The sequence below is a fragment of the Scardinius erythrophthalmus genome (assembly GCF_964197995.2).
Source record: "Scardinius erythrophthalmus genome assembly, chromosome: 5".
Classification (NCBI taxonomy): domain Eukaryota; kingdom Metazoa; phylum Chordata; class Actinopteri; order Cypriniformes; family Leuciscidae; genus Scardinius; species Scardinius erythrophthalmus.
Genome location: NC_138225.1, coordinates 3248505 through 3271166, shown reverse-complemented (window position 1 = coordinate 3271166; position 22662 = coordinate 3248505). Strand labels below are relative to the sequence as shown.

General features: G+C 35.4%; 1 protein-coding gene across 3 annotated transcripts in view; it reads right to left on the bottom strand.

The window, feature by feature from the left end:
• mtmr4 (myotubularin related protein 4) overlaps nucleotides 1-22662 on the bottom strand; it is an 89844-nt gene that overhangs the window by 41542 nt on the left and 25640 nt on the right. The window contains exon 1 of one of the 3 annotated variants that reach the window (XM_081365859.1): nucleotides 19627-20045. The exons of the other annotated variants lie outside the window; for them this stretch is intronic. Within the exon in view, the coding sequence (XP_081221985.1) occupies nucleotides 19627-19671 (45 nt within the window). The 5' untranslated portion in view covers nucleotides 19672-20045. Of the gene's footprint in view, nucleotides 1-19626; nucleotides 20046-22662 lie in introns of those variants that run through there. 3 annotated transcript variants of the gene reach the window in all.

Below are 22662 nucleotides of genomic sequence, written 5' to 3'. Positions count from 1 at the left end.
CACTTGTGGCTTTCAAAGTCACATTAGAATAAAGAAAAATGCTATTTTTACTGTTAAATAATTGAGAAAGGACTGAAATCACATGATATTATATACTTTGAAGTCTACATGAAAGTGTAATGGAGTAAAAAGCATTATTTTCACCTTGTAAATATAACAAGACAAGTATAGATTCCTCAAAGTTATAATCCAGTACAGTAGCAAAGTTACACCTTTCATACCTTGTTCCTGAAGTATAATTGCATGTGTGTGTTGTTTACGTTATCAGTAGGGAGAGACAAAGAGCAAATGACCCAGACACACACTGTCTACAACGTCCCGCTGTCAGTCTCACACACCCCGTCTACCACAACCAGATGGACAGAGGACACCTCTGCAATTGATTTTGTGTGTGTGTGTGTGTGTGTGTGTGTGTGTGTGTGTGTGTCTAAATTCTAACCCGACTGGCACAACAGCACCCGAGCCAGCTGTGCCGTGAAAGAAACACAAACACACACTCACTCACTCTCTCTCCCTCTCTCTCTCTCTCTCTCAAACTAGAGAGGATTGGACAGATTCAATCAGGCTTTTAACAATCACACACAACAGTTTTAGTAACCAATACTTAAATGTTTAAAGTCGACATGAAACTTAGTCTTTTCATCTTTATTGTGGCGTATATCAGAGTGAAACGCTTCAGGAACAAGAACAAATGTGGGCGGGGCTTGATTATGTCTGTGGGGAATTGATTGAATGGTTGTGGTTTGCTATTGGCTGATCTCACGTGATTGACAGGTTGCCCCGCCCTCGTCATCAGAGAAGAGATGAGATATTTTGATTATATATTGAGGCACATGAACTTAAAACAATGTTGTGCACATATAAATCATTTATAATAAATGCTGCAATATTCAAAAAAAAAAAGCACGAATTGTCATTATGACTATTGGTCGAATATTAGGATACATCCTTGGATTCACCATAGAATAAATAGAGAATATTTAGACGCAACATTATAAATGCTGAAATCAACTTCAGTTCATGAGATTTTCAGACACCAAAACACTGCATTAAATCAGAAATATGGATTTAAAGAAAACACTGTGGCACTACTTTGATATAAACTGCCATTCAAAGGTTTGCGGTCTGCATTTATTTGATCAAAAATACAGTAAAAAAAAAAAAAAAGTGAAATATTACCATTTCAAATAGCTGTTTTCTATGTGAATATAAAGTAAAGTGTAATGTATATCCTGTGATCAAAGCTGCATTTTCAGCATCATTACTCCAGTCTTCAGTGTCACATGATCCTTCATAAATCATTCTAATATGATGATTTGCTTCTCGAGAAACATATGATTGTTATTTTAAATGTTGAAAATGGTTGAATATAATCTTTTGTAACATTATAAATGTCTTTACTGCCACTCTTGATCAATTTAATACTTTTAAAGGAGAACTCCGGTCAAATTTAATAATTGAGCTCATTTTTTTGTACATTTGGAGTGCTGTCAATACAGAGAACAACGACAAAAATCGGTGTTGCCTACACCGAGTTATTCTATTTTTAAAATTTGCACCCTGTTGACTTCAATGGGGCAAGTACTAAACCTGCTTTTAGCCTCTTAACATCCTTGATGTGTCATTACAAGTGCACAGAAAATGTGAGTGATTCCTTCTGAGTGAACAGTAGTCGATTGCCGAGTTCCCGCGCATAGGTTTAGTTACCTATGATCATGCGCGTGAACTCGGCAATCGATTACTTTGGACTTCAACCGAAAAACAGGATGTAAACACAGGTATTTGCGCTGGCTTAAATAACATCATTTTTATACATATCTTTCACATCTACTGCAGTCAGATTCACTCGTGTTCACTCAAAAGGAATCACTCACATTAGCTGTGCACTTGTAATGACACATCAAGGATGTTAAGAGGCTAAAAGCAGGTATAGTACTTGCCCCATTGAAGTCAACAGGGTGCAAATTTTAAAAATAGATTAACTCGGTGTAGTCAACACCGATTTTTGTCGTTGTTCTCTGTATTGACAGCACTCCAAATGTACAAAAAAATTTGCTCAATGTTAAAATTGACCGGAGTTCTCCTTTAATGAATCCAAACTTTTGCACTAAATGGAACAGAAATCAGAGTGTCATAAAATGCTGCAACCACAAATATCAACAACATCATAATATTCAGATAAATCAAGCTAAATCAGCCTTAAAACCCACAGCAACAACATATAGTTAGAGGATTGAATGTGCGTGTGTTCCTCCACACCGATCACATGACTGCATTTATACGCTGTGTGAACTATTGCTCTGAATGATGCCAGTCTGAAAGTGAAGAGGATGTTCCCTATGAACAGTGTCTCACACACACACACACAACACACACACACACACGAGACAGAGGAAATGCACACAAAGATCATGTTTTAAAGAAACGTTATTCAACTTCGGCTAGCAGAATCTGACAGCATTTCAAATGTAACATTATGATTCTATATCGTGTTTGTCACGTAAACAAGGCAGAGGTGCTGCTTTTCATGGCATTTTGCTCATAGAAGCTTTGTGTTTCACATCGCTTTGATTTTTGTAATTAACGAATGAAAAAGGTGTGTGTGTGAATGTGAATCAGTGCTCGCCTCACACAGCTGTATTAGCACATGCCACACTCCCAGAATCCCCATGCGTTTACTCCCACAATTCCACGGGGCAGACGGTGGCACGTTGCTATGGCAGCACTGTTTGATAGTTGTGATGAAGACACAGAGATCATGATGTTCGCACCACAACTGAACTGCCATCAGTCATCTTACATTATTTCTGTATCTATCTATATATAAAGTGAAAAAAAAATACAATTCTTTAGAGCTGTTTCACAAGATAATGACTGAAGAATGTCATATTAAATATTTGATGTATAATTATTAAAATTATAAAAAATTGCATAAGTCTATCATCTCTAGAAATAGATATCTATCTATCGTTCCATCCATCCATCGTTCCATCTATCATTCCATATATCCATCTATTGTTCCATCTATCCATCCATTCATTGTTCCATATGTCGTTCCATCCATCTATCGTTCCATCCATCCATCGTTCCATCTATCATTCCATATATCCATCTACTGTTCCATCTATCCATCCATCCATTGTTCCATCTGTCATTCCATCCATCTATCGTTCCATCCACCCATCCATCCATATGGATCCATCCATCCATCCATCTCTTTCCATATATCGTTCCATCCATCCATCATTCCATATATCGTTCCATACATCCATCATTCCATATATCGTTCCATTCATCTATCGTTCCATCCACCCATCCATCCATCATTCCATATATATCGTTCCATCCACCCATCATGATTCCATATATCGTTCCATCCATCCATCCATCCATCTATCATTCCATATATCGTTCCATCCATCCATCCATCATTCCATATATCGTTCCATCCATCCATCATTCCATATATCATTCCATATATCGTTCCATCCACCATTCCATATATCGTCCCATCCATCCATCTATCATTCCATATATCGTTCCATCCATCCATCCACCCATCCATCCATCATTCCATATATCGTTCCATCCACCATTCCATATATCGTTCCATCCACCATTCCATATATCATCCCATCCATCCATCCATCATTCCATATATCGTTCCATCCATCATTCCATATATCGTTCCATCCACCATTCCATATATCGTCCCATCCATCCATCTATCATTCCATATATCGTTCCATCCATCCATCCACCCATCCATCCATCATTCCATATATCGTTCCATCCACCATTCCATATATCGTTCCATCCACCATTCCATATATCATCCCATCCATCCATCCATCATTCCATATATCGTTCCATCCATCATTCCATATATCGTTCCATCCACCATTCCATATATCGTTCCATCCACCATTCCATATATCATCCCATCCATCCATCCATCCATCCATCTACCATTCCATATATCGTTCCATCCATCCATCATTCCATATATCGTTCCATCCACCATTCCATATATCATCCCATCCATCCATCCATCCATCCATCCATCCACCCATCTACCATTCCATATATCGTTCCATCCATCCATCATTCCATATATCGTTCCATCCACCATTCCATATATCGTTCCATCCACCATTCCATATATCGTCCCATCCATCCATCCACCCACCCATCTACCATTCCATATATCGTTCCATCCATCCATCATTCCATATATCGTTCCATCCATCATTCCATATATCGTTCCATCCACCATTCCATATATCGTTCCATCCACCATTCCATATATCGTCCCATCCATCCATCCATCCACCCATCTACCATTCCATATATCGTTCCATCCATTCATCATTCCATATATCGTTCCATCCACCATTCCATATATCGTTCCATCCACCATTCCATATATCGTCCCATCCATCCATCATTCCATTTATCGTTCCATCCACCATTCCATATATCGTTCCATCCATCCATCATTCCATATATCGTTCCATCCACCATTCCATATATCGTTCCATCCACCATTCCATATATCGTCCCATCCATCCATCCACCCATCTACCATTCCATATATCGTCCCATCCATCCATCCACCCATCTACCATTCCATATATCGTTCCATCCATCCATCATTCCATATATCGTTCCATCCATCATTCCATATATCGTTCCATCCACCATTCCATATATCGTTCCACCCACCATTCAATATATCGTTCCATCCATCATTCCAAATATCGTTCCATCCACCATTCCATATATCGTCCCATCCATCCATCCACCCATATATCGTCCCATCCATCCATCCATCCATATATCGTTCCATCCACCATTCCATATATCGTCCCATCCATCCATCCACCCATCTACCATTCCATATATCGTTCCATCCATCCATCATTCCATATATCGTTCCATCCATCATTCCATATATCGTTCCATCCACCATTCCATATATCGTTCCACCCACCATTCAATATATCGTTCCATCCATCATTCCATCCACCATTCCATATATCGTCCCATCCATCCATCCACCCATATATCGTCCCATCCATCCATCCACCCATATATCGTTCCATCCACCATTTCATATATCGTTCCATCCATCCATCATTCCATATATCATTCCATCCACCATTCCATATATCATCCCATCCATCCATCCATCCACCCATCTACCATTCCATATATCGTTCCATCCATTCATCATTCCATATATCGTTCCATCCACCATTCCATATATCGTTCCATCCACCATTCCATATATCGTCCCATCCATCCATCCATCCACCCATCTACCATTCCATATATCGTTCCATCCATCCATCATTCCATATATCGTTCCATCCATCATTCCATATATCGTTCCATCCACCATTCCATATATCGTTCCATCCACCATTCCAAATATCGTTCCATCCACCATTCCATATATCGTCCCATCCATCCATCCACCCATATATCGTTCCATCCACCATTCCATATATCGTTCCATCCATCCATCTAATCATTCCATATATCGTCCCATCCATCCATCCACCATTCCATATATCATTCCATCCACCCATCCATCTAATCATTCCATATATAATCCCATCCATCCATCCATCCATCCATCCATCCATCCATCCATCCATCCATCCATCCATCCATCCATCGTTCACATGCAGTTTACATTTGGACAATGAGTAAAAAGAGCGACAGGACTAAATAAAAGGGAGAAATGGAAGCAGAACTGCTGGCGACTCAGAAATGGTTCAATATGCAGATTCCATCTGTGCGTTCCTGCAAAAATCAAGACGACACAGAAAATCTTCCTCCAGTGAGACTGGAAACCTGCGTATGAACGAGCATCAGATGCACACGAGAGATTCTGCTGGAAATGTGATGAAAACTGCTGAAGGACTGAAGATTTAACAAAAAAATGATTAAGTAAATAAACAGATAGACTTGACCTGTGTCATGTTTAACTCCTACAACAAGAAAAACGCTCCAAATGCTCTTCGCATGCAAGGTATCAAAGTACAGTTTGCACTAGTGTCAAAAGCTAATATAATTAGTGACGGTCCGCTGCTAATTCTGTGCTGTATATCCTCATTAGCGTAAGGTGGCTAAAGAAGAGACAGGGTAAGTGCTTTTAAATAGATTAAGTCAATGGAATGAGTTACATGACAAGCGGTCAGTCAGAATACAAACTCACACAGAACCCATTTTCAGACAAAACATCATAAATATTATGAAACTATATGTACACTGAAAATAATTGATGTAGGATTTACTTCAGAAACTGCTAGTAAATTTTACAAATATTTACAAAGAAACTGTAACATTGAATTGCACATGAAATTTGGAATTAGAAAGACTGATATAGGGCCCTATCTTGCATCCATCGCAATTGACTTTGTACACGGACGCATGTATCATTCCTATTTTGCACCCGACGCACAGCAGACTTTTCCCTCCACAGACGCACGTCGGTAAATTAGGGAATAAACTTGCTCTCCCGGGGACGGTTCAGTGAAAAGAGGAGGCGTGTTCCGGCGCAAATGTTCCCTGGTGCTATTTTGCAGTTTCAGAAAACAATTCCGCCACAGACCAGGAGAAACCTCGTCTAAAGTCAGTGGTGCGTTTTCAGTGGCGCATGCTTGGCCATAATGTAGCGTGTGCACAACGTACACACACTTTGCTTCTCTCATCTACACAGACACAGCAGTTCACATTTTTGCAAACCATACATAATTACAAGGAAAAATATTAACACACAAGGGAAATCATTGTGGTGTCCATGAAGATGTGAAAAATAGGCATAAATCTAGCTTGCAAATTTACCCAAATTATTATACGCCTGTTTAACCGAAGCTAATTTGGGTGTGTTTCTCCATCCCCAATGTCACTTCTCTGTGTTTTACGGCCCTGACGAGAACGTCGGTCTCCTCGGCTGTGAACCGCTCCTGGCAAATCCGCCGTTATAATAGCAATCCGCCATGGAACAAGCACGCCTGCTCTTAAAGGGAATGTGAGATGTCGCTCTGATTGGTTTATTTCACGTTACGCCCAAACCACACCTATGAAAAATGAAGCTACTTCAGACCAACCCATTTTAGATTTGCGTCGGGCGCAAGAGTCATTTATCCCGCCGGTATAACAGCAACAGCGCCCGCCCACAAAATTACTTGCGTTTCAGATCGTTAAAATAGGGCCCATAGTATTTTCCTGTAAAAAGTACTAAATTTTTTTTTACATTTCGAAAAATTGCTTTACTGTGCAAATTAATATTTAGTCTGCTGCTACATTGCTTATAATTACATTTACACCAACATTTCTCTTGCTTCGGTCACCATCATGGATGGTTTGTCCAACCAAGCTCATTGCAATGAATTATGGGATATATCTTCTCCAGATAATATACATGCAAAGATGGCAAAATAAGATATCTTATAAGAAAGCTTATGCGGTCTACCATTTGGACTATAAGTGCACCTCTAATGTCTTAACATGCTGCCTACGTAGTGCACTAGATATTGCAACAGAGTCTAAGTGTGTTTTTGGCTGGAACGGAGAATAGATGGGAAAAGTTCTGTCAGTTAAGAGAAATGAATGGTTGCGGAGCTCTTGTATTAGCCAAAGAAATCTCTTCACTCCATTTATCCCATGTAAATTATCCAGCACTTTCCCCATTAAGCGGATGAATGGAAAGCCATTGTTTCCGTGTCCCGAGGCGTGGAGCCAGCAGAAACTCTCTGAGGATTGCAGTCGACAGGCAACGAGCCAGAGATCGGCCCTTGAAGGTGAAATCATACTGGAACCAATGTGAGGCTGACCGAGGAAGAACGTCATTCATTTTGGTTTACATGCACAACTTCTGTTTTAATTGGACTGAAATCATTCCGATTGATGAATCTGAACCTATTGTTTACATGAACGCTAAACAAGTGATCGGGTTGATGTGCACGTTTATATGTCACAAGCTTCAAATCGGAATCGATTTTTTGACATGCATACACAGTTTCCCGCTGTTTGTGCATTATAACCATTCTCCTACATTGGTTCTTTATTTGTTTTAAACAGCAAGACTTAAAGGGGTCATCGGATGCAAAATTCACTTTTATATGGTGTTTGCATATAAATGTGTCTTTGCAGTGTGTGGACACAATCACCACACAATGAAAAAAATCCATTCACTCTTTTTTTAATCCTCAAAAAGCCTAAACACTCAATAAATCAAGCCGTTTGGGTTTTCTGAGCAATATGATGTCATATTTTTTTTCTGAAAAAGATGACACCTTGCACATGAAGATAGCACATTGTTTTAGAATTGTACAGTAAAAAAAAAAATCTAAATATGTGAAAAACACCTATTTTAGCTTCAGGTTCTAAAGGGTTAATTAAATGGCAGGTTTTTCAATTTGATAATAGCCATATTGTGATTTCGGATTAATTTCAATTAACCGTGCAGCCCTAACCTAGAGACATGCATTGAAAAATCAAACCAAAATTGACTAAGTTGGAATGAAATAAATGCAGCAAATAAATCCCAAGCTATTGCGGTGATGTTCGGATGTGGAGGCGCCAGACAAGAGCAATAAATCACAAACTGAAATAAGAAAAGAGAGAGTGTGTGTGTGTGTGTGTGTGTGTGTGTGTGTGTGTGTGATAGATTTAAGATCAATCTTTCTGATGGGCTTGCGTTTTCAATCCATCACTCAGTGAATCCCATGAGCAATTCATCACGTTCTCCATCCTCAACGTATATCTTTTCTTTTTCAAAAAGCCGACGGACTAGTTCTGCTGCGTTTGCGTTCTGGTAAAAGACGGAGACATCATTGTGGTTTAGTCCAACACCCAAACCTCCTTAAACAGACGCAGGACGACCTTAACGAAAAGATCTTACTCTCCTAAAGAGCCTCGGCTGCAGATGTGCTATAAAAAGCTCAGAGTGACACAGGGATCTTCAAACGCTGCAGTGAGAACACACAGACTCCTTCTTAAACAAGTTATAGGACAGAAATAGGACTGGGAACGAGGCCAAAACTGATACGAAAACGCAAGACAAACGTACGAAGTGACGACTAAAGCTGAAAGTAGGAGGAGACGGTGATATTTTTAGCATCTGTCTGGAACATTGAGGCTAGAAACATTCTAACAACGCAAACCAAACGTTCAGACAACGTATTTCAAGAATGCAGTCCCAGTCTATTGTTAACTAAAACTATTAAAAATCATAATTGAAAAAAAAGCTGAAGTAAAATAAAAGATAAATATTACATGAAAATAGTGTCAACAAATAAAAAAAAATATTGAAATTGTTGCCTAAAAGTACAAACTGAAATAAAACATAAATCACTACATAAAAGATAAAAAGACAAAAAAATTACTCAAATTAAAATTAAAACAAAAACTAAAAAAATGTAAAAAGAAATGCCAATTCAAATAAATAAGGCTAAAATGACACTGGTCACAATATACATATTTAATTTAATTAATTTATTAAATATTTATGATTTATTTTTTTATTTACTAATATATATTCTTGCAATACTGTGCTAATAACCTCCACAGGTTCTTTAGGTAATAACCATAAACAAGTCAAGAGTTTAATTTAACCTTTGACCTGCTCAGCAAGATTCTCTTCAAACTGTTACAAAAATACATTTGTACATATTTAATTTAATTAATTTTTCATGCATTTCATTTATTACTTAATTTGTATTTTTCTTGTATTTATGAATATATATTGACAGAGGTCAAAACATGTGAAGTGAAGCTTGTGTAGTGAGAAACATGCATAAAGTACATTTCTAGAAACAAAAAAGACGGCAGAAACCATCTCGCATAACTAACCATCACCTTTGGGCCGTTTACAGGAAACACAATGTACTTGTAGCTTCAGAGGGGGTCAGGTGACCCTGAGACCAATCAACTCATCACTTCAAGACGAACGCACGAACCCTCAGTGGAAAAGTGTCCGACGTCTCCTGTGGTCTCTGGGAACACGTTGATTGAGGACGCTGAGTTTTTGCTTCGTCACGCTCCTTCTCCCCCATCCCTTGCTTTACCTCACTTGTTTGTTCTAGAGTAACACTAGACGAAGCACGAGTCAGGGCGAAGCTGCACTAATGCATTAACAACAAGCGTCCGAGCGATTCTCCATCACAGTCATGGAATATTCATGATATAGTTACTTTTGCTGGAAATGCAACTCAAAATGTTATAACTTTTAAATAACCATGAGAAATGATTAAAAAAAAATGAAGTAAAAAAAAAGTACTAAGTAGTAAAACTAAAATTCAAATTCAAATACAAATGCTATATTGAAAAATTATAAAAATTACAAAAACACACACACACACACACAAAAAAAACTAAAACTTAGGCTAATGTATAGATAAATGATAAGATCAATGAAAACTAAAGAATAGGGCTGAAATAAAAAAAAATATATATATAAGATGATTTTTTTTTAATTGCATTTACAAAATTAACATTGAAAAAAATATAAAAATTACAAAAACACACAAAAACCCCTAAAACTTAGGCTAATGTATAGATAATAAGATAAATGAAAACTAAATAAATAGGATTGAAATAAATAAATAAATAATATGATGATTTTTTTTATTATTATTGCATTAACAACTAACTAAATAAGTTAAAAGCGTAATTTCAGCAATTTTCAACCCGCTTTGTTTTGTTACAATGTCGGTAGTAAATGCAGAATGTTTACTCGTTCTCTAAATGTACAATTATTTGTCAAAAGTCTTTTGACAGCTCCAGGGTTTTCGTGAAAACGACAGATTATACTTCAGCATCCCTGCGTCACTGCCCACGGACAGTCTGATCATCAGAGGGTTATTAACAGAAGAGTTATTGTTTATCACTGGTAATTATATCATACTTTGTCTACTCTTTAAACAGCAGTTTGGTAGAGATGTAACACTATGACAACAGCTTTCTTACCAGAACGCGAAGTGTTTTGTTTTGTTTTTCCCCTCCGTTTGGTCTAAAACACTGTGTTCAAGGTCATCCAGATTGATATGTTGACTACAAATATGGAGGTTTGCAGATTTCATTGCGTTCTGTTTGTATTTATGATTATTTGCAGCCTTTATCCAGTCGACAGCATTATGACTAAAAGTTTGATAAGAAGTATTTGACACTGTTAAGCATATGAATAGCAGACTGGTGGGCGTGGCCTTGGACGGCAACATGCCCAGTGCATTGTGGGTGTTGAAGTTTTCTACCTATTTGGCAATAGAGAAGAAAACAGCCTTTCTATAGCAAGGCGATACATTTTTTTGAAATCGGTGCGACCTGACAATCGTATAGGCAGCCAAGTCTTATTGAAAACATTTTTCCAGCTGTGAAAAAGTCAAGGTACTAAAATTACTAAAACTGAAATAAAAATAAAAGGCAAAAGAACATAATATTACTAAAACATACTAAAAATAAAATGATAAAAAAAAAAAAGCCAATTTAAATTATGAATAAAAACTACAATAGTACATAGATAATACTAAAATAGCACTGGTGCTTTGTGTCACTGGATTATTTTCTGTCATATCCCGTCATGCGAGCCAGCTCCAGTTCTCTATCGTGTTACAGAACAGACGCGAGCATGAATGAAATTACTGAAAGAGGTTTTTGGAATGGGACAGCTATTGGTTTAATTCATTAAAAACAATCATCATCTATTGTAATCCTGTGGGAAGTGCATGAGTTAGATTAGACTTTTAGAGATTATTACAGGACGGCTATTGAGATTAAAACTCATTCAAACACTTCCAGACAAGCATTCATCCATGAATGAGTCTCGCTTCCATGGATACTTCAGGAATTCCAACTCCGGTTTACTTTTCCCACATATCCATGCACAAAGGAGGAGAAAAAGTTCGTTTTTTTTCCACGAAGCGCCTGGTCTGGGTTAACAAATGATCAAGCAATAATAAGCCACTCATATATTGAGAGCATGTGCTGTGGATGCATGTCACATTTATTTGATCATTTCATCCATTTTAATTGAATTTTCTTCCAATGGGATGCCGGAAGTACCATATGGAAATCGATCCATAATGGATGTGACAGGCATATCTTACATAATATAAATTAGAAGCGTTTTCATACAATAGCCACAATTCATATTGACGTCGAGCAATTAAAACAAACAGGTTTGCAATTACTAAGTACGTCTGCAAAACACAAGATTACCCAACAACCTCAGGGAAAACTAGTTGTGCTTGAATAGACGCACGCATCTAACTTCTATTTAAACTAGTGACACACAAGCTGAACTTTTAAACAAAACAGCAATTTAAAAGTATTAATTTAGCCAAAAACAAAAGTTTAATTAATCTATTTAAACAATTAAATTGCACATATGACAGTTTAAATAACTTTTTAATGCTAAAATTATGTTTAATTGCTAAAATATAAACATTTAAACGCTGGCTGTAACAACTTGTTTTCATGACAGATTTATTCAAACATGCATTAAAAAAATATAAAAAAATATATAATGTTTACAAGCTGTTTTATTAAAGTCCCCCTGTATTCTATTTTATTCCTTAAAACTCATCTTTGATCACCAAAAACAAAAAATGTATTTCCTCATGCCTTAAAATATCTTGAATGTAACTCGACACCCTTGCCTCATTTAGTATTCGTGGTTCTAAGAATATGCAAATGAGCCCCGCCTCCGCTCACTCACTCAGCTCAGAGATCCGCTGGTTGACGATCACACGTTGATCTGATTGGTTACAAGGTAGTTTGTGACGTCAGAAACACCAGCGATTTCAAAGCGTGTTTTTGAGACTGTCTTTGGTTCACTGCAGTTTTAAGGAGAAAATACTCAATGCTGTCGACTTATGAATTTACACATGGTTTGTCTTAAAGCGTATTAAAAACACCATATAGGCATATAAACAACATTAAAAGCTGGATTTTCACGGGGGACTTGATCTCAAAAGTATCAACACAAATGATGTTCAGTGCAGTTTTGCTCGCGCATCAACAGAAAACATCACAGACTATAAGATCTCGTTCCATCATGAATGAAGACTTATCGCTGATCGCTAAACCCGTCGTTATTGCACGAAATTAAACGCCACAATTAAACGCCACAGTTTTGCCCGAAACAGGAACATTTATTTTTGGGTTGCTGAAACTTCAGTGCATCACTAATTACAATCTGGGTAACAATCAAACCTCAGAGAGGAGAGAAGAAAAGACAAAGAGGAAGAACAGAGATGAAGAGCAAACGCTTCTGAGTTCAGTCTCTCCCGCTGCTAATGAATCTTTCAGGAGATCAGAGCGTCACCAGGAGCGAAACACGCGTGAAACACAGCGATATCTGGGGCAGGACAGCACACACACACACACACACACACACACACACACACTCACTCACATTGTGTTTCATCTTAATCTAATATGTGACCCTGGATCACAAAACCAGTCACGAGTCGCACGGGTTTATCTGTGGCAATAGTCAACAATACATTATATGGGTCAAAATTAATCGATTTTTCTTTTATGCCAAAAATCATTAGGATATTAAGTAAAGATCATGTTCCATGAAGATATTTTGTAAATTTCCTACCGTAAATATATAAAACATGTATTTGTGTGAGTGAATGCAGCACAATCGCCAACATAAATGAACAACTTTAAAGGAGATTTTCTCAATGTTTCGATTTTTTTTGCAGCATCAGATTCCAGATTTTCTAATAGTTATCTCAGCCAAATATTGTCCTATCTTAACAAACCACACATCAATGGAAAGCTTATTTATTCAGCATTAATGTATACATCTAAATTTAAAAGAATTATTCATATGACTGGTTTTGTAGTCCAGGGTCACGTATATCTGCACGAGAGCTTGACTAATAACCAACATCATGTTCCACAGACGAACGCCTCAGGAGATCCTACAGTGTCCTTCAACACAGGACAGAGAAACTACAGGCTTCACACACAGGACACACACACACAGGACACACACACACAGGACACACACACACAGGACACACACACATATATATATATATACACATATATATATATATATATATATATATATATATATTCACACAGCTGGAACCACATCAGTTTAACTACAGTATATGAATACACCAAGCTCCTTCAGGCAAACATTAACAGTCTGCACTTAAAGTAATGAACTAGCCTATACTATATGGCAGAAGAAATGTTTATTATGATTATTCATCAATTTAAACATTTACAAAGCTTTAGAGTCTTTATTATATTGCTGTCCACTCTGTGAGCCAATAACGTTATAATTATTGCTTTAATTAGTGTCATTTTACTACAGCGATATAAACATATATTTTGCTACAAGAATATCGCTGTCTTGTATGTATACAGTATATTATTGGACTTTAACTAAAATTAAAGTGAAAACAGAAAATATAAATATAAAGTTAATAATTTTGTTATATTTTTGTCAGTTATTTAAAACTATTTCTGCAGTTATCATCAGTTTTTGCAAAGTTAAACTAAACGAAAAAATGTTGCTCAAATAAAATAAGATTTTTTTATTTTAGCTTTCAAGTAATTAAAATGTTTGTTTTTTTAGTTGATAATACACACAATATCTATCTATCTATAAACTATAAACATTTAAATATACAAAAAATAACTACTTTTTTTATTATATATATATATATATATATATATATATATATATATATATATATATATATATATATATACACACACACACTCATTTATATATGTATATATTTTATTAAACGCATACAAATAATGCTGATATCCATCCATCTATATACATTTATATATAGAATTATAATAGTTAATATTATAAGTGAAGGAAAGTGCATATAACCCACATGCTTTCATAATTTTCACAGTTCTGTTCACTAAACGCAAAATGTAGAGCGCTCAACATAAACAACAGAACAGTATGCAAATATAACGCAATAGTATGCGAGACTAATGAGTTTGCATTGTTAATTATGACTATGCCCTGTTTGAGAGTTATGTATATCACACATAGAGCTGCATCAAAATGATTTTCTTGATATAAATTGAGGAAAGCTTTGAGATTGCAGGAGTGTTAGTCACGACTTCACTTCTGCCCGCAGGGTTTAGTGCAGCTCAACACGACACACCTCATATGAGGAAACACAGCTGCCAGCGTGGCTCCAGGAGCGACGAGTGTGTGACTCACGGGACGAGCGAACGAGTGTGTGGCAGATGCATCTCTCGTACGGGACTACAAACATAGATCGAGTGTGCCGGGAAAATACACGTAAAATATGCACATGCATGAGCCTGTAGAGAACACACACACACACACACACACACACACACACACACACACACACACACACACACACACACACACACACACACACACACACACACACACACACACACACACACACACACACACACACACACACACACACACACACACACACACACACACACACACACACACACACACACACACACACACACACAGCTCACTGCTTAATCAGATGCTGAGAGGACGTCACAGGAATGGAACAATCTTTCTTCATTTGATAAAAGCCTTTTACTGCTCTCAGCCTCTCCCTGAGAACACACACTTACATCGGGATCAAATATAGGAAAATCTTCAGTCTAATGTAGGTGTGTGTGTAGGTGTGTGTGTAGGTGTGTGTGTGTGTGTGTGTGTGTGTGTGTGTGTGTGTGTGTGTGTGTGTGTGTGTGTGTGTGTGTGTGTGTGTGTGTGTGTGTGTGTGTGTGTGTGTGAGTGTGTGTGTGTGTGTGTGTGTGTGTGTGTGTGTGTGTAATATGACCAACATCCAACATCACGCATGAGTGATTCTGTTACAGTAACAGAAATTCAACTAATAAACAGCTTTATATATTAAATTATTTATTTATAAATTAATTATTTGTTATTTTTATAGTTATTTTAGATTAGTCTATAAAATATAATTTTTATGATGTATGTATGTATGTATGCATGCATGGATACACACATACACACACAGCATACCCATTACATATGTTTTTAAAATAAAATAGTTATTTTTTCTCTAGTTATTTTAGTTAGTCTAGTTTAGTATAGTTAATATAATTATAATCTTATATTAGTCTATAAAATATATTTAAAAAATCTTTTTGCTGGATTACAAATATAAAGTCTATATAAATGTAGTTATTTTATATTAGTCTATACATTATAATTAAAAAAAGCTTTTTTATATATATACATATAAAGACTACATCAATTCTATAATATATAATTTAAAAAGTAAAAAAAATTGCTTTTGCTGTAAATTTGACTAATAAAATGCTTTATATACACTAAATACCCTTTACACATTTTATTTTTATAATTATGTTATTATATATGTATTTTATTTTATATAAAAAATATTTTATAACAGTTACTTTTGCTGGAAATTTGACAAAATATACTAAATGTGGAAGTGCATATTTAGCATATTCTGGTTAATTAAATTGTTTTGTGTCACGCCCAGTTTGGGACACATCCCGCTTCTCTTAAATATAAATAAAACATCAGTCATCCTCATGCTTAGAAGCATGCAAAAATACATATTTTGTATTTTTATTGTTTCGTCAACTAATTGCTCTTAAGAAATCCCTGTATAAGAAAGGCTTTTTAATCAATCAATAAATTGGAAAAGTGTAATGCTAAACATGACATCAACTGCCTACGGTCCTTTTTGCAAATGTGTTCCTGATGGACCAATCAGAAGGTCATCTTCAACACCTTGACCTCTGCATACACACACCAAACACCCCTGCATCCCCGTCTCCATGTAACACGTCCTCATTACCGTCAAGGAAACGCTGAAGTGCTGAGTGAGCAGGAGAGACTCACCCTTCAGCACTACTGCGATAACATCTCGTCACGTTCCCCTCGAGTTACATAACACACTCTATAGGAGACGCACTACACGAGGGTCATGTGATCTTAAACGCAAACTAAACAGCTCAACATACTGAGTCAAAATACCACAATCAAACACAACTAGAGGAAAGTTAAAGCACGTGTATATGGGAATCAAACCTAAATAAATAAATAAATAATATAGTATAATATTATTATAGGCAACGCACAAGACGAGTCATGTGATCTTAAACGGAAACTAAAGAGCTCAACATACAGAGTCAAAATACCATAATCACATAAAACTAGAGGAAAGTTAAAGCACGTGTACATATGGGAATCAAAAAATAAATAAATAACTAAATAAATAAATAATTAAAATAATAATATAATATAATATTATTATAGGCGACGCACAAGACGAGTCATGTGATCTTAAATGGAAACTAAAGAGCTCAACTTGCAGAGTCAAAATACCACAATCACACAAAACTAGAGGAAAGTTAAAGCACGTGTACATATGGGAATCAAACCAAAAAATATATATATAAATAAATAAATAAATAATTAAAATAATAATATAATATAATATTATTATAGGCGACGCACAAGACGAGTCATGTGACCTTAAAAGGAAACTAAAGAGCTCAACTTACAGAGTCAAAATACCATAATCACATAAAACTAGAGGAAAGTTAAAGCACGTGTACATATGGGAATCAAAATAAATAAATAAATAAATAAATAAATAATTAAAATAATAATATAATATAATATTATTATAGGCGACGCACAAGACGAGTCATGTGACCTTAAAAGGAAACTAAAGAGCTCAACTTGCAGAGTCAAAATACCACAATCACACAAAACTAGAGGAAAGTTAAAGCACGTGTACATATGGGAATCAAACCAAAAAATATATATATAAATAAATAAATAAATAAATAATTAAAATAATAATATAATATAATATTATTATAGGCGACGCACAAGACGAGTCATGTGACCTTAAAAGGAAACTAAAGAGCTCAACTTACAGAGTCAAAATACCATAATCACATAAAACTAGAGGAAAGTTAAAGCACGTGTACATATGGGAATCAAAATAAATAAATAAATAAATAAATAAATAATTAAAATAATAATATAATATAATATTATTATAGGCGACGCACAAGACGAGTCATGTGACCTTAAAAGGAAACTAAAGAGCTCAACTTGCAGAGTCAAAATACCACAATCACACAAAACTAGAGGAAAGTTAAAGCACGTGTACATATGGGAATCAAACCAAAAAATATATATATAAATAAATAAATAAATAAATAATTAAAATAATAATATAATATAATATTATTATAGGCGACGCACAAGACGAGTCATGTGATCTTAAAAGGAAACTAAAGAGCTCAACTTACAGAGTCAAAATACCATAATCACATAAAACTAGAGGAAAGTTAAAGCACGTGTACATATGGGAATCAAAATAAATAAATAAATAAATAAATAAATAATTAAAATAATAATATAATATAATATTATTATAGGCGACGCACAAGACGAGTCATGTGACCTTAAAAGGAAACTAAAGAGCTCAACTTACAGAGTCAAAATACCACAATCACACAAAACTAGAGGAAAGTTAAAGCACGTGTACATATGGGAATCAAACCAAAAAATAAATAAATTTAATATAATACAATATTATATAATATAATACAATACAGTACAATAAATATTATATTATTATTAATATTATTAATATTATTATACTAAATAATAATGGTAAATGATGATATTCTCATCAATAATAAATATTAATTCTATTATTATTATTCTATTATATTATTTATTCTATTAATAAATCTTTGTTATTTATTATACTACATAATAATAGTAAAATATAATATAATCCCATTACTAATACTATTAATATTAATTGATTTAATAATGAAAAGCGTAAACCTATATCATTTACCCTTTATTTAGTATAATAAAATTAATAATAATAATTATAATAATAATAATAATAATAATAATAACTAACAATAACAACAACAACAATAATATTATATAATTGTTAGTTATTATTATTATTATTATTATTATTGATAATAATAATAATAATAATAATAATAATAATAATAATAATGAGTATTATTATTATTATTATTATACTAAATAATAATAATAATAATAATAATAATAATAATAATAATAATAATAATAATAATAATAATAATAATAGTAAATAATGATATAATCTTCATTATTATTAACTAATTAATAATAATAAAAATAATAAAAAATAACAGTGGAAACATTATATTCTAAACAAAATTATTAACAAAAAACAACAATATAATTGGTATATTATACTGATATTTTTTTATTTACTTCCACCACTACTACTCTCTTACTACTACTAATAATAAAAATAATAACATTACATAATTATAATAAATAGTTATACCAAAGTAATTTCAATATTCTCTGTTATACCAACGTTTTCAAACATTTCGAATAAAGCGAGTCAATAATGAGAAAGACTGAAGGCCTCCAGATATTCTGAATCTCTTCTCTCTCCTGAACTTGTGGAGCGGCTCATGTGCAGATCTGCTCTCTTTATGACAACAGTCTCACTCTCTTCACTCGTTTCCTCCGTAGAACACACACACACACACGCACACACAGATAGACAGCGCACTACTTACGAAGCAGTTGAGCATTGAGCAGGAGACGCGTTTGGTCCGGCTCATGGCGCGCTTGCCCAGGAGACACACACACACACTCGGATGAGAAACGCTGCAAGACCAGCCGGCAAAACCATCCTTCCCTCGGCGGAGAACAGCGTGTGTTTCGCCACCTCACACACACACACACACACACCCTGATCACAAAGACGCACAATGTCCGCTCGGAGATGTTCCTGTTGCTCAGAATATTCCAGAAAAATCGTTGGTGAAAAGCAAGACAGGAGAAGAGACAGTGATACCGGCGTCACTGCGCAGACCAGACATAGAGAGAGAGAGAGAGATTGAGAGAGATGGAGAGAGAGAGAGAGAGAGAGAGAGAGAGAGAGAGAGAGAGAGAGAGATGGAGAGAGAGAAAGATGGAGAGAATTAGAAAGGGTATTGCCTGATGCTAAGCTCCACCCTCGTGCACTGCACCCCCTCACGTGCTCTCTCTCTCTCTCTCTCTCTCTCTCTCTCTCTTTGCGTTCACCCTTCACCGAGATCTCATCAGTGCCAGCTTGCAACCTCAGCAAGATGGCAGCGCAGCAGATATTAATGCATTCCTGTTCAAAAATACTGGAACAAAAATTAGCGTTTCCTCAATTTTGGGTCTGAAACGGATGAGACGGGAAATAAAGACATGATGAATGCCTCACACACTCATAATCAGACACAACCGGTCTGAGCTGATGATTAAAGAACAATTACACCAGCAGGAGTTTTGACCAATGAGATTTAATGGTGGACGGCGCTAATAAAACCTGATAACTGTCGAGTCACCGTTCTTTAGAACCGGCTCAAAACACTCATTAAACGCCTTATTTAATGAATCAGTCACAAATTGTGATTTATCTAAATCAGTCTGACTCACCAATGAGCTGAAACAAAATCGAGAACAGAAAAACAAAATATAAAATTCTGAAGCTTGGTTGTGCATGTGCAATTTTTTTTTCTTTGAATAATAAAAAAAATATATATATTTAAATATTTATATACATTTTAAATATGATTATTATATTTTAATAAGATTGTAATTTTTTCAATTTTTTCAATTTTGTTTTATATTTTATATTAATTTTAATATTAGGATAATACATTTTACTATCTTATATTATTCCTTATTTTTAATATTATCCCTTACATTCTTTAAATACTTTTGATAATGTTATTTTATATTATTTCATTTAAAAAATATATTTTTATTTTATATATTTATATTTATGAATTCGGCAGATGCTTTTATCAATAGTGACTTTTTACATTTGATCAGTTTATGAATTCCCTGGGAATCGAACCAAGACTTTGGTGTTCCTAGTAAAATTATAAAATAAAATTTTATTTATAGTTTATTTTTAAAATGGGGCGGCAACTACCTTTTGTCATCATTTCCTCGCCCTCAAGTTGCTCCAAACCTGTATGAGTTTCTTTCTGCAATTGAACACAAAAGATGATATTTTAAAGAATGTAATCAAACAGTTGACGGCAGCCATAGTATTTTTCCCTACTATGAAAGTCAATCGGGTCCATTAACTGTTTGATAACCAACATTCATTCAAATATATTTTTTTGTGTTCAATTGAAGAAAGAAACTAATACAGGTTTGGAACAACATGAGGGTGAAGAAATAATGAAAAAAAAATGTCTTGTCATTTTTGTGTGAACTCTGTTTAAGATTCCCATACCTAGCACACAAACACTCTGCACACACACACACACACACACAATAAAGCATCACTAGTAGCGACACAAATGACGTGCTCATCAAGTTAACTCATCCTGCATGGTGAGTTTCGTCTCTGGATCCGCTGTGATGCTGCAGGCGGGGGGAGGGGATGCATCAGCGAGCAGTCACGATGAGCGAGAGACACCGACACACACAGCAGAGAGAAAGAGAAAGAAAGAGAGAGAGAGAGAGAGAGAGAAAAGAGAGAGAGAGAGAGAGAGAGAGAGAGAGAGAGAGAGAGAGAGAGAGAGAGAGAGAGAGAGAGAGAGAGAGAGAGAGAGAGAGAGAGAGAGAGAGAGAGAGAGAGAGAGAGAGAGAGAGAGAGAGAGAGAGAGAGAGAGAGAGAGAGAGAGAGAGAGAGAGAGAGAGAGAGAGAGAGAGAGAGAGAGAGAGAGAATATACGCAGCGGCACCAGTGACAAAGCATTCTTCAGCATCTCCCCTCCCTCCCTCCGCACACCATCGTCTCCATTGTGACACGCTGAGGGAGACTCGCTCTGCAATTTCCCAGCATGCATCTGCACTAAAAGGACATGCAGTCCCGTCACTAAGAGAGACTCCAAAGCGCTCAAAGCGTGACGAACGTGCCATGATGTGCTGTTCCCGAGGGTCATTCCTACCGTGCAGAACATAATGTCCACACATCACATACATCTCTTTATTTAATTAAATATTAAACCATTTCAAAAAAATTATAATCTAACTAACAATATGCACGTTTAAGTCAACAAAGATTCCCATTTTTAAACTTCTAAACATGGGAAGTTTGCTTAAAAGGAGCTTTGTAATTTTTTTTTTTTACTATAAACGTCAACTAAATTAAAAGGATTACTATAATATATTAAATAAAATATAACATTCACAATCTAACATGGAAAATCTTACGAGTTATTTTTCTAACTAACATAATGCCTCCTTTAAGTCAACATAAGGGTGAATTATTAAACAGTATCCCACTTTTAAACTTCTAAACGTCAATTTTTTTTAAATATATTTCTAGGATAGCTTTTACTTGATTTTATTCTCATGTATGCGTTTTGTTTTATTGTTCTCTTTTTTGTGTAAGCATCATGAGAAGCTTGCTTTAAAAGGCACCATGTTTAAAAAAAAAATAAAAAATTAAATAATAAATTCGGGCCGGGTTCAATTTAATTACATTTAAATTTAAGAGCAGACGTTTAATCTGGACGCTGCGTTTCCATCTGATATAAGGTGAAAGTGAAAGCCGAGACATTAGCGTGGCCTCTCTTCATCTCTGTTGTCGTGACCGAGAGGAAGAGCACCGGCGCATGA